At 47.4% G+C, this 14,259-nt stretch overlaps 1 protein-coding gene across 1 annotated transcript in view; it reads left to right on the forward strand.

Moving 5' to 3' along the window:
• Nucleotides 1–14,259, forward strand: part of MYRIP (myosin VIIA and Rab interacting protein) — a 1,654,117-nt gene that overhangs the window by 984,846 nt on the left and 655,012 nt on the right. The window contains exon 4 of the mRNA XM_086941723.1: nt 4,799–4,935. Coding sequence (XP_086797849.1) covers nt 4,799–4,935 — 137 coding nt within the window. The remainder of the gene's footprint in view (nt 1–4,798; nt 4,936–14,259) is intronic.

Genomic DNA, 14,259 nt, shown 5'->3' on the forward strand with positions numbered 1-14,259 from the left:
TGGGAACAGTCCAGACCAAACTGCCAAGCCAGGTCCTCCCTGGACCGGAAACGAGCATCCTGGGACTGGTTTTGGGGCATCACCCATCAGCCAGGCTAGCTGGAATCGAGTGGGACAGTGAGCCCATGTCCCACGTCTGGGCATACCCGGCGCACTTAGAGTGAGAAAGCAAAAGACACTCAGATGATGGACGGAATGCAGAGCAAATGAAACATTCTTCCCCAGTCAATAGATCTGGGTTAAATCCATTGTTCTTTTTCGCACCATGCCACCCCAGTTTAGACCCAGCCATATGCAAATTGGTCTTGACCCTGTGCCTCATGGGAACAGTCCAGCCAGAACTGTCAAGCCAGGTACTCTCTTGACCGGAAACAAGCATCCTGGGACCAGTTTCGGGGCATAACCCCTCATCATCCGGGCTAGAATATACTATAGCCCACACAGTGAAAGCATGTCACTGGATGCACAGCTATTTTCTTTCTGTCATTAATTTTAAAGAGTCATGAATTAGGGTTGGCATCCTTGAAAGCAATAAGATGGCCCACAACAACCTGTCAACAGTGTCTTGTTTAAAATAGAAAAATAAAAGTGACAGTGCCAGTACTCATTATCAGAGAAACTGTTAGCACTTGGCAGTTTTTTGTCACCAGGCCACCCAAGGCCACTAATTTGCTGCCTGAACGGACCTCTTATCAAGAACCTCATGTGCGTGTCGCCCTAGTCTTCAGAGGCCACATGCCGTGACAGTTTCATAGAAGACAGTGAATATCAAGGAAGAAAAATTCACAGTTTGTATGTCAAAGCCCTAATAGGGGTGCAGAACTTCATTTTATTATGATAGTTACAAAGAACATTTTAGCTTGCATTTTAATCAGAACGCTGACATCACAGTGGTTAAAGATTGCGACACACTAAACAACTTAATTTTAGTGACTTTTATATCATAGACCTTTAAGCAACTCCTTCACCAAAGGCATTTTGTACATGAAAGGCCAGAGTCTTTGGTACTTCTAGAGCCACTCCCAAAATCCCATTTCACATGAACTTGAGGCTTTCGCTTGACCACCATCATTGTCAAGCAGAGAAGGCTCTATGATGCCCTGCATTGAAACAGAGTCATTTGTACCCTACAACTTGTTTTAAAATAGGTGCTAGCAGTATTATGTTCTCTTAAACATTTGAGAACATTAATGATTATTGTAGATTACTCTTGCTCTCTTTTTCCATAGACAGGCTCTAAAGAGCTCTGTGCTGACTGAGCCTGATTCCATTTTACATTGGCATTTACCAAAAAACTGCACTTGTGGGTAAATCCGGTGTGGATAACACCGGGGTCACATGAGTGTAAATGAGAGTAAATAGGTTTTCATATATGTGTCATCTTTGGGGCACAAATGTGCAGCATGTATGTAGGCGATATTTATGTATCTTGAACCTTGCCAGAAAATAGTAGAGTCTGATACAGAATCAAAGGCAGCCATACAGAGAGTGAATCTAGGCAGGGTGTGGGTTCTGAGAATAGAGGTGGACAAATTACTGTGTTCTTTAAAGAAGTGTGCCCAGAGCTCTTTTCTAAACGGAAGACAAACCTGCTGTGATGTAGATGGTAGCTTGTAGGGCATTTTTCTGTGTCAGAATGCAGTCAGCTGGAGGAATGAATGTGCGTGGTATGCACCAGTTGGTCACGTGAGTCAGAAGTATGCAGGGGGTGTCACCTGCTGCATCGCAATCTTTGCGGGTGGATGAGGGTTAATGCACAATGATGTGAAGCTAGGGGGAACCCACCTTATGTGGTGTGCGTTGGCAGCAAGAGACGGGGACTGTAGGGGCACCAAGCCCGAATGATCAAACACTATAAGAGAAGGGAGAGGAACCTGTCAGATCATAGAATGCTTGTGGGGGTCCCTTGTGGATGGCTTACCAAGCGGCCTCTATGCGACCCCCACCTGCAGAAATGAAGAGTGGCATACAAGGGTCGGAAAGGAGTTTTGGAGAAAGAGGGGGGTTTATGAGATCGAGGATCAGTGAGAAGGGAGTGCAGGACATGATGTTTTCACCTTCTTTCCTAAAGGGTGAGAAGGCACAGTACATATGGGAGTGGGAATAACCAGGACAGTCCAGATAGTATAGGGCCCTTGCCACTCTGCAAAGCTCTCTGTAGATGACATTTTGTGTTGACGAATAATAATCAATGTATTCAAATAATGATGCTAATAAATGAGGAGCTTAGGGCCACATGCATCAACATAAGGAATTGTGATTCCTAAATATCGATTTTTAAGGAATCGCAATTCCTTATACATGTAGGAATCACAAAATAAATTGCAATTCCTAAACATTACCTAATAGCGATTAGGTAATGTCACTCCATTCATTCCTATTGGCCTTTAAGCCCAATGGAATGAATGGGCATGCATTCGCAAATTGTAATTACCAAATTGGTAATCGCAAATTGTGAATGCAGTTCCAAAGGTGCCAAGGGGCCTAAGGCCACCCTGATGCCCCACCCAAGGCATGTGTGTGTGCCACATGTTACTTTGAAAAATGCACTTTTGGGCATTTTTTACAAATAATTTGCAGATTACCATCAACCTAAAGTTGCTGGTAATTAGCGTTTCCTAAATGCACAGTTTGCATTTAGGAAAGGCTTGATGCATTGCCTTTAAGGAATCGCAATTTGTGATTCCCTAAATGCATATGCAATGTAGGTAATCGCAAAAAAGTTTGATTACCTAATTTGCAAATGGAGATGGGTTCATGCATTAGAAAAGGTTTTTTTTTTAAAGTTTGATGCATGTGGCCCTTAGTGTACATACCGATGCCTGCCCTGATATTCGGCAGGAACAAAGGCCACCATGCTGGGTTATGTTAAATTTCATAATGTTTATGGAGAATAGAGCAACATTATTTATTTTTTATATTTGAAAATATTCCTGATATTAGGCACTATGCCGGATATAAGCAGAAACAATGATCCCCTTGTTGTGTTATGTTAAATTACATCGTGTTTATGGCATATTGCCCAATATTTATTTTTTTTGTCTAGAAATGTACTGGATATTAGGCAATAAGCTGGCAATATGTGCGATATTAGGCAGAAACAAATATCACCGTGTTGTTTTATGTTAAATTACATCCAGTTTATGGAGTACAGACCAACAATATATATTTTGTTTATGTCTGGCAATATAATGTGAATCTAAACGTTTTAACATTATAACCACTGAACATTCCAGTGTTATCTTCTTTTTAAGATTAAGGCAGACCTGCCAACTACAAAAAACCTTTCGTCATGCAAGAAGGTGTATGGGGGCTTCAAAGGGGCGGGCTTGGAGCCCTTCACTACCCGAGCAAAAAAATTGGTGTTAGCTGGAGGGGTGGGCATTCATTCTGGCACAGCTAGGGGCAGCAGTAGCTCCTGTAAACCCACCCACCCACCCACCCACTCCCTGCCGCCCTCCACCCCTCCCAGGGAAAAACGCAAAAAAACAGAGGCTATCAAAGCAGTCTTCCCTATTCTGGGGAGGTTGGAAATCCTACGATGTATTTAACTATGAAGAGTCTCTCTGCACAAGCTGAAAACCCTAGTATGTTCAGTGTTTTCCATCTCACCCTGTGCTCAGCATATGATTTTGGCTTCTTATGAGGTATGCATTTGGTAGGCCCCTGTTCTGAACAAGTTTTGAATCTATGATCCAATTTTCAATCTTTCACGCCCTCTTTGCCCAGGTACACTAGTCCAAATTCTAAATGTGTTTACATCTAATATTCAGGGATAGTGATGTGTGTTTTCAATATTGTAACACAGCAGCAGCTCACTAATATTGCTACAAATAATCTCTGGGACACCCTCCCCTTTCTCATATGTGTTTTGATCTAAGAGAAACCTTGTTATATGGATGGTGCATGAAACAAACACATGTCTGTAAGCGAGTACCACTCATCACCCACATTAGAAATAAATTGAAGGAAACCGGTATTCAAAACAATACATTCAAGAATTATTCAAGGTCACCAGGGAGACTCTGCAGAACAGAGCTGGCTCTACCAGAGGGACCCCTGAAAGGATGGGACCTGGACCTGCGCCCACTTTGCTCAAGCCTTAAAACGTCTCTGTTCTAAAGTATTTTGCAAGTGTTCCGAATTTATGAGAAGAGCCAGGGCAGCTTTGTTTCTGGCATTAATTATAGCAAAGTTCACTAAGGTGCAAAAGCATGCCTGCAAAGGCACACATATTTTAGCGGTATACAACGTTGACAACGCGAGCGTTACAACGAAGTACCATTACCACGCGGTTATAACAACGAAAGTTGTTACAACGAATTGCGCTGAGTGGCGCTCGTGGTAGTGACATACATCCATTTTAGCAAATTAAGACGAGGTGTATAATGTTACAAGTACACCTCTCGTTAATTTATTGAAACGTGTGTCCTGGCGGGAAACTGGAAAGGTGTCTAGTAACCTGCTCATCGGCCAAATGTCCCGTTCCGCTCCATCACAGAGCCGTTGGACATTAGTAGATAGTCAAGATGCGGCATGTCTTGTCTTTTCAGTGAAAATGATTTCCAATTACAACGTGTAGTCAATAGGGCACAGCATTTTGCCTGGCATCTGTTTTGAGATACAGAAACGTGAAAATACTGCTAATTTATGTCTGGTCTGTGCTGATAAAAATAGATTGTGTACGCTATTCAGTATAATACTGCCCGCTGCTTAGTCACAGAAATGATATCTGCTTTACACACATACTATCTGCTTTTCTAAGGTCTTGGCAATGTTTTTGTTTCATTCTCTGTAGGCTTCTACGAGCCCAGTCTCTCGAATGGTATTATAACAATGTGAAAAGTCGATTTAAACGTTTTGGCAGTGCCAAGGTCCTTAAGAATTTGTACCGGAAGCACAGACTGGAGAGTGGAGCCTGTGCGGACATAACAGGTACGTGTGTGTTTTTTATATAAGTCGTAGGTGCTATTTATCATAAGTAATGCTGAAGCTTGTATTTCTGCTGTATTTGTTACTGCCTGTTTGCCAGCCTGTTGCTATTTTGCGTTTCTGAATTAATCAGTAAAACACTCGTATATTATTATCGCTTTAATTACTGTTGTAATGGAAACATATTATCCACTGACAATGCACTCCCACACCTTGTAAAAAGTAGTTAGGACACTCATTGACCTCAGCTAAGTAATAAACGTAAACTGTTTCAAAGCCAATGTTTATATTCTTGCAATCTTTACATATATACTTGGAAAGGTTTCCTCTGATTCGGGGATGGTAGATTTTAATATTTGTGGAAGGGGCAATAAACGCAATCCGTGAGGAAAATCCTATTTCAGAAGGTCTGATGTAGGCACTATTGAAGCTGGCCAGTGCACGACTCTTGAATAGATATAAGCAATTAATAAACGATGCGAGTGTAGTTCACATAGTTAAAAAAAACACTATACCATACCAAATTCCAAGAGGTTTGCTAACCTGGGTGATGCATTGTGTAATATTCTGAATCATGAAATGCTTGATCTTGGCAAGACCCACTGTCCTCAACATATGCCAAAGGGACTTTGAAATATGCCTACAGTGATAAAAAAGAAATCGTGATTTAAAATACAAATAAATGAGCTCTACCTAGGATTAATACCCAAGGAGAGTTATACATTTCACAAAATGGAGAATAATTCTTCTTCGCATTAATAAGATTGATTACGATGCATGGAATAAAGTCAGTCCTGCTGGAACAGTGTTCTGAGCCTTAAATCTATTATGTCATGATGCTTATGCAGTCTCTGTACTGACTGTTTTAAAATGCATGGCCGGAGGAATCCTCATTATCATCGTCAATATATTGATAGCATAAGCAGCACAACTTAAAAACCTCAGATTACAGCAGGGGTGTGGCCAAGGTGTGGACCCAGCCTGATGCTCCTATCCTGCGCTCCGTACCCTGGGCCATACTAGGACTAAAATATTCTACAGATGGGGATATGTTACATTGTAGATTCAACTCCATACATGGCCGTTCCCGCCACAGGCTTTTTTTAATGCTAACTGAGGCCTAGGCGGGTGTACAGCCCCAGAAAGGAGAGTCCTGACACTGGCAAGATGGCCGCTGCTTCAAACATTGGACTTTTTCGAGTAGCTGAATGTTGTTGATGAGCCTCCACCTCCCTATTTCAAGCTATGTGGAGGTCAGTGTGCTAAGACTCCAAACCTGCTCCGAGATCTCCCCCCCCCCCCAGAAAGACTAAACTCCGAAGGTGTACCCTGGAACTCAATACATTGAGCAATCCTCCTGACAATCCCCCTCTGTAAGAGGATAACGGCGTGCAGCTGGGCCTAAATATAGCATGTTGGGCAGGCCAGGCTCTCTTGGACTGAGCCACCGTGATCCAGCTGGGGGTCCTGCAATCCGCAGTGGAACTTAGGAGCGAAACTAAGGAGAGTAAATGGGCTGCTCCTGTGAGGTGCCTCAGGGGGAGTGTGTTGCCTGAGACAGCCCTGGAAGCCTGCAAATGGAAAGGGGCGACCACTCGGTCCCCCCGAACGTATGGCAGAGTACCTCGATCCCCCCGGGAAGCCATTTTTGGGCGGGAGGCGCGTCTCGGCTGGTATGCCCGAAGCGGCGTAGCCGGGGCGCGCTTTTTCCCGCCCTAGAGTGGGCTGGCCTAGACACTGACGCAGCCAGCCACGCCCTCGGGGCAGACAGGGGCGGGTTTTCGCCCGCCCTGAAGACGGATAAAAGGGACGCAAGACCAGAAGACGTCCTCTTGTTCTTGTGCTCCGAAGCTGCACCTCCTCGCTACACGTGAGCTCGGGACAGAACCAAGAGCCAATTTTGAGCGTTTTGATCTTTTTCTTTGTCTTCCAGATACTTCGTCGGAGAGATGCCCAAGAAAGGCGCAAAGAGAATGACGACCGACCAGATGGTGCGGACCCTTTTTAAAGAGATGTCCGACATAAAGAAACGGTTGGCGGAACGAGACGGGGAGGAGGGTTCAGGCCCTGCGCCGGCTGGAGGGAGACCTAAGAGGCCGAGAAGGGTTCCAGCCGGTCGAGACGTCCCGGTTCCCTCTGCCCCGCTCGAAGCGCCGACCCCAGTACCGATGGAGGGGACTCCAATCCCCGTTGTCGTCACTCCGACATCCAATGAAGATATGCCCCCCGAGCTGGCAGCACAGCTAGCAGCATGGTTGGGGGATAGTAGTGGGGGCGCCACGGCTGCCGAGGCACAGGCGCTGATAAAAGGGCTGCGTGAGAAGAGAGATGCAGCTAGAGTGACCACGCCGTTGGCGGGGATAGACAAGCCGCAAGCGGCGGAAGCAGCGTCCGGTTCAGGTAAGCGGCCATTGCCGATCGCAAGGGACGAGTCAGCACCCTCTCGTAGAGAGAGATTGGGACAACATGTGCCTTTAGCAATAAAGGAAAAGATCTGGGCGGGGGAGTATGTGAATATTTTCTCCTTGCTTGTTGATCATTATGAGGTGGAGCATGTTAAGAGTCAAAAGGACCTAATGCATCCGAGTGTTTGGCGCGCAAAAATGGCCGCCTTTAAGGTAAATGAGAATATTGGCAACTGGGGCAATGCGTGGGGTATTTTTACATCAATTTTGGGGGAACGTAGGCCCGAGTTGCTTCCCGAGTTTCCCATTTATCAGTCACGAATTATGAGTTACTCGACAGCGTATCAGGGTAACCACTGGTTCTGTTATGACAACTTGTTTAGGAAAGAAAAAGAACATAACAAAGGTTTAACGTGGGATTGTTACGATTCTGTGACATGGGACAAAATGAAAGAGTCAGGAATGTTGAAAATGCCGTTAGTAGGGAGCAATGTTGTTGATTACTCCCGCCAAAATGTGGGGACGCCCTTTCGGTCAGGTACGAGCACTGACGATTACCCGAGACCTGCCGGCAACACGGGGAAAAGGGGTTTCTGCTTCAATTTCAACAAGGGAAAATGTACCAGGCCTCCGGGATCGTGTAAATTCAAACACGAATGCAGCAACTGCGGGTCGTCCCATCCTGAGTCCTTGTGTAGAGCCAAAACAAGTGAGAATGGGGGTAAGGGAGGCGCCAAACAAGCCTAATATAGGCCGAGGGGCGCCTTTACCGACTCCAATTGATACTTTGGCGATGACTCCTTGGCTCAGCGAGTACCCAGATCGTATCTCTGCTGGGGTGCTGCGGAACGGTTTTTCATATGGTTTCCGCATCCCGGTGGGGGACTTTCAGGGTACCGGGACGTGCAGAAATCAACTTTCCGTCTTGCATCATACATCTGTAGTACAGGATAAGATCCAGAAAGAGGTTAGCAAGGGAAGGGTCGCCGGGCCGTTTATTGTACCCCCGGTACCGTATTTTGTCTGTTCTCCGTTAGGGGTGGTCCCCAAGAAGGACCCAGGTGAGTTTCGACTAATCCATAATCTGTCAGCCCCACGGGGTATTTCGGTAAACGATGCAATTGATCCAGAAGTATGTTCGGTGCGGTACGCATCATTTGATGAGGCAGTAGCCATTTTGAATCGCCTGGGGCCCGGGACGTTGATGGCAAAATCAGATATCGAGTCAGCTTTCCGGTTGCTCCCGGTACACCCTGATGACCAGCGTTTTCTGGGATTCATGTTTCAGGGATCATATTACATGGATAGGTGTATGCCAATGGGATGCTCTATATCGTGTGCATATTTTGAAAAGTTCAGCACTTTTTTGCAATGGGTGTTCACGAAGAAAACGGGTTTCCGAAATGTGATGCATTACCTTGATGACTTTCTGTTTCTTGGACCCCCCGGAAGTCCCGAATGTGCCCAGGCCTTGGCTGAATTCTGTGTGTTGATGGGTCAATTTGGCGTGCCATTGGCACCAGGTAAAACTGTGGGTCCCACGACTTGCCTCGAGTTTTTGGGGATCGAGTTGGACTCTAGTGAGGGCTGTTTCCGTCTACCAGCTAGCAAAGTGTCGAAATTCAGGGCAGCCCTGCAAGTTTGTTTAAATACATCTAAGGTTACACTGCATCAGTTGCAACAATTGGTAGGGAAGTTGAACTTTGCCTTAAGGGTGATCCCAATGGCCCGCCCTTTTTCCCGTTCAATTGCCCAAGCGATGGTTGGCCTAAAGGAGGGTCATCATCGCACGAGGTTATCGGCCGAGGTCCGCCAGGACATGCGTATTTGGTTAGCATTTTTGGCGGACTTCAATGGTCGAGTCGTCTGGAACAAGCCAGCCGTGTCCTCTGAAGAGCTTGGTCTGTGGACAGATTCAGCGGGGAGCATAGGCTTTGGCGCCATCTTCGGCACAAAATGGTCGGCACAAAGGTGGCCCCCATGGTGGCACGAGGAGGGGCTGACGAGTAATATTGCTTTCCTTGAACTGTTTCCCATTCTGGTGGCCCTGAGAACCTGGCCCGAAGGGTTCAAAGATCATTCTGTCGTGTTCTGGTCTGATAATATGACCGTTGTAGAATGCATCAATAGTCAGGCTGCCCGTTGTAAATTGATTTTAAGGCTACTCAAAGAAATCGTCTTGCTGTGTATGCAACTGAACGTGATATTCAGAGCAAAGCATGTCCCGGGGGTGATGAATCAGGCTGCTGATGCACTGTCTCGTTTTCACATGCAGGCTTTCTCGGGTTTCCTTCCCTCAGCGGACCCAGAGCCGGCACCCTTCCCCGAAGCTCTCTGGTCTCTCGGTGCCCCGAACTTCGTCACCTCGTGGGAGAGAGTCTAGCACCCAGGACGAGGAAGGCATATGAAGGGGCGTTTCGGGCCTATTTAGCCTATTTGGGGGCTGAGAGAGGGGGACTTTGGGGTCAGGAGGAGTGGGTAGTACATTTTCTGATGTCCTTACGTAAGGCTGGGAAGTCGGTGGCTACGGCCCAAAGGCATCGTGCCGCCATTTCCTTTGTTGCCAGGGCCCATAACATCCAGGACCCGACAGCGTCTTTTGTGGTACAGAAGGCGCTGCGTGGGTGGCAACGCCTTGAGGGTCGCAGAGTAGATGAGAGACGACCGATAGGTCTGGATAGGTTGTCCCAGTTGCTGGCCGCACTCCCTACCACATGCTCGTCTCCTTTCGAGACGTGTTTGTTCCGGGCTGCATTTACGCTGGCATTTCACGGGGCAATGAGAATAAGTGAGCTGGTTGCAAGGAACAAACAGGATGTGGTGGGGGGTTTGTGCCGGGAACACGTTCAGATCAGGGGTGAAACGATGATTGTCTCCTTCGCCAGGTCCAAGACCGACCAAGATGGGATAGGAGACTGCACGATCATTCGCAGGATCCCCGGGTCCTCCATGTGTCCGGTACGGTGTTTAGAGGATTATCTAGCACGAAGGGTGACTGCATGGGGGGGGACATTGTTGAGACACGCAGACGCCACCCCACTGACGAAATTTCAGTTTCAGCGGGTGCTTGCAATGTCCATTTCCGCAGCGGGCTTGGACCCGGGCGAATTCGGGACCCATTCCTTTCGAATAGGGGCTGCCACCGAAGCTGCAGCCAGGGGTCTTAATGTTGAACAAGTGAAACAAGTGGGGCGGTGGTCCTCCAATTGTTATAAGAGATATGTGCGGTTGCACATGTTGTGAAGCCGTAATAATGTACTCACGCTTCTTGTCTTTTGTTTGGTTTTCAGTTACGCAAGCCTACGAGGCGAGGCGGACTATGCAGTCGACCCAACACCAGGCCAGCGGTCAGACGTCACCGGCTGTGAGACAGGAGGTGTGGGTCGTGGGCCACTCATACGTGAGGCGTGCCGCAGACGTATTCGAAGCAGGTGACATGATTCACGTACCTGGGGAATACGGGTACAGAGTGTCCTTCTACGGAAGGGGCGGTCTCTGTATTGACCAGTTTCAAGAATTCTTTGAGGGTTTGTTAGGGCGGACGAGGTCACCGCCGTCTGTAGTCATAGTACATTTAGGGGGCAATGAGTTGGTCACCACCGGTCGACGACTTCTCCTAGAGGCAATGCTTTCCACTGTAAGTTGGTTAGCGAGGAAAGTTCCGGGGTGCATAATTGCGTGGTCTCATATGATCCCACGAAAAGTGTGGCGGGGGGCTATTTCGATTCCTGCTTTGAATCATTCTGTTAGAAAACTTAATAACAAAGTGAGTAGGTTGTTCCGTTCCAAGACATTGCATTCTATCTCGCATAGTTGTATTAACGATGACAGTATGTATTTGGGGGATGGTGTGCATTTGTCGCGGGTGGGGAATGAGTTACTCATAGGAGACTTCTTAGCTTGGTTAAAAACGTTAAAACATGACCTTTAGGTAGGAGTTTTGTGGGGGGTCCGGATAGCCGGTCAACTATCCGGACCTGTGGCGGTAAGGTCATGATCGGTGAGCACTAATTAGTAGATCCCTATGAGTGGGCGTCACCCAACACGGATGGGAGCGCTCGGGTGAGGTGGCCATTGGCCCCTCAATGGGGAGGCGGCCCTTCTAAGGATGGGTCGCCGGAAGTAAAGGAAAGGCGGTCAAGGCCCCTTCCTGTGTAGGAGGGGTTACAGCCCCCTCCTGTGGAATTTCCCGGGGCCAGTGACATCTGCGACGGCAGATGCGGTAAGTTGTGTGGGGTTGGGGGAAGGTCTACGATACCTTCTAGATACCTCACACGAGTATTCGAACGACCTTTAACTGGCGTCGAGTTCTTTAGTGCCCCCGTCAAGTCAAGGGAAATTGTTAGTAGTTGCACTTGAGGTAAGCCTCCGTGCGGTCGCCCCTCCCAAGTGGGAGGGGTAAGTCTGGTTAGGGATCTTGACACCGGTTATGACCTTGCCGTTGGCCCTTAAACGTTAGGATGTACAATTTCAATATTTCTAGAAAATGTTTTGTAGGATGCTAGTTCGGCTAGGAGACCTCTGTATTAGAGAATATGTTAAAGTTAGCCAAACGTCGCAATGTGGTAATGAAATTGTACATAACATGAAACGTTTAATGTTTTAATTTTGTTTTAATAAATACGGCCGGGAGGGTCACTCCCTCCCACTTCCAAAAACTTCAAGAACTGTTTCCGGTTTTCCTCCTTTCGGGGATTGTGTTGAGAGGGGGTGGCGGGTATCTCAGCCATATGGAAAGGGGCGACCACTCGGTCCCCCCGAACGTATGGCAGAGTACCTCGATCCCCCCGGGAAGCCATTTTTGGGCGGGAGGCGCGTCTCGGCTGGTATGCCCGAAGCGGCGTAGCCGGGGCGCGCTTTTTCCCGCCCTAGAGTGGGCTGGCCTAGACACTGACGCAGCCAGCCACGCCCTCGGGGCAGACAGGGGCGGGTTTTCGCCCGCCCTGAAGACGGATAAAAGGGACGCAAGACCAGAAGACGTCCTCTTGTTCTTGTGCTCCGAAGCTGCACCTCCTCGCTACACGTGAGCTCGGGACAGAACCAAGAGCCAATTTTGACCCACCCACCAGCCCCTGAGGACAGCCAGTTGTTGTGTAATAAAGTTAATTTATAATCGTGTTTCTGTTTCGTGTACAGGTTGTGATAGTATCATGTTGATTAATAAAGAATGGTGTATGTTGTGTAGGTTTTGCGATTAAAATGATTCGAATTAGTGTTGAATTTTAAGCATGCTCTTTCGATCGTAGCGACCAATGTTTTCATAGGTTTGATTAGCATTGTCGTATTTATTTTGGTAGGCGGTAAGGTCATGATCGGTGAGCACTAATTAGTAGATCCCTATGAGTGGGCGTCACCCAACACGGATGGGAGCGCTCGGGTGAGGTGGCCATTGGCCCCTCAATGGGGAGGCGGCCCTTCTAAGGATGGGTCGCCGGAAGTAAAGGAAAGGCGGTCAAGGCCCCTTCCTGTGTAGGAGGGGTTACAGCCCCCTCCTGTGGAATTTCCCGGGGCCAGTGACATCTGCGACGGCAGATGCGGTAAGTTGTGTGGGGTTGGGGGGAGGTCTACGATACCTTCTAGATACCTCACACGAGTATTCGAACGACCTTTAACTGGCGTCGAGTTCTTTAGTGCCCCCGTCAAGTCAAGGGAAATTGTTAGTAGTTGCACTTGAGGTAAGCCTCCGTGCGGTCGCCCCTCCCAAGTGGGAGGGGTAAGTCTGGTTAGGGATCTTGACACCGGTTATGACCTTGCCGTTGGCCCTTAAACGTTAGGATGTACAATTTCAATATTTCTAGAAAATGTTTTGTAGGATGCTAGTTCGGCTAGGAGACCTCTGTATTAGAGAATATGTTAAAGTTAGCCAAACGTCGCAATGTGGTAATGAAATTGTACATAACATGAAACGTTTAATGTTTTAATTTTGTTTTAATAAATACGGCCGGGAGGGTCACTCCCTCCCACTTCCAAAAACTTCAAGAACTGTTTCCGGTTTTCCTCCTTTCGGGGATTGTGTTGAGAGGGGGTGGCGGGTATCTCAGCCATATTGTGGGAAGTGCAGATCTACCTCGTTGACTGTTTTATATGGCAAATGGCAGGCCTGTTCTGTCTTTACTTATCGAGAGACTCCCACACAACCAAGCGGTCACTTGACAAAAGATGTGGCTCGCCTTCATTCACAAACTAACAACCTGCAATTTCACTACCCAAGCAAAATGAAAAGAAAAGGAGTTGCTGTACTTTTCCGTAGGGGGATCCGCTTTCAGGAGTAATCCACATTTTGGGAAGAGATGGGTAGATCGCTCATCATGAAGGGGCAGTTTTTGGGACAGATGGTCACGCTGGTTACCATGTACGGGCCACTAGACCAAAAAGCATGGTTTTATTCCATCCTTTTTGAGCACACAGAAAATTTAATGGCCGGGCAGCGGCTGTTGGTAGAGGATTTTAACAACGGTTTCACAGAGACACATTTGGGGATCCACACACTTCTTTAGAGGGGATCTAAGACCTTTACTAGCTCAGCATATTCAGGGCACAGTACCCGCTTGCCCGTAATTACACATTCTTTTCTAATGTACACAGAACTTCCTCTAGGCTGGACCTGTTTCCGACTCAACAGTCTGATCTCCAACCTTTCCTAGACAGTTGAATAGATACTCTGGTTTTCTCAGACCATGCCCCGGTCACAGTGACATGGATCTCGATCCCACTTGTTCCCTCCCCTCACGGCGCCAGCATTGGTGCATGAATGAGATAGCTTTTCGAGACCCCATAATTGAATTTGCCTTTCGAAAAGCTCTGGTTCACTATTTCCAGGAGAATGATGAGCTCTCTACTTCACTGGCTGCTCGATGAGATGCTGGTAAGATTGTGATGCATGGAGGACTTATAGAGCATACCTCTGGGTTTTTTAAATGAA

This window comes from Lissotriton vulgaris, chromosome 10, assembly GCF_964263255.1.
Source record: "Lissotriton vulgaris chromosome 10, aLisVul1.2, whole genome shotgun sequence".
In the NCBI taxonomy this organism is placed as follows: Eukaryota; Metazoa; Chordata; class Amphibia; order Caudata; family Salamandridae; genus Lissotriton; species Lissotriton vulgaris.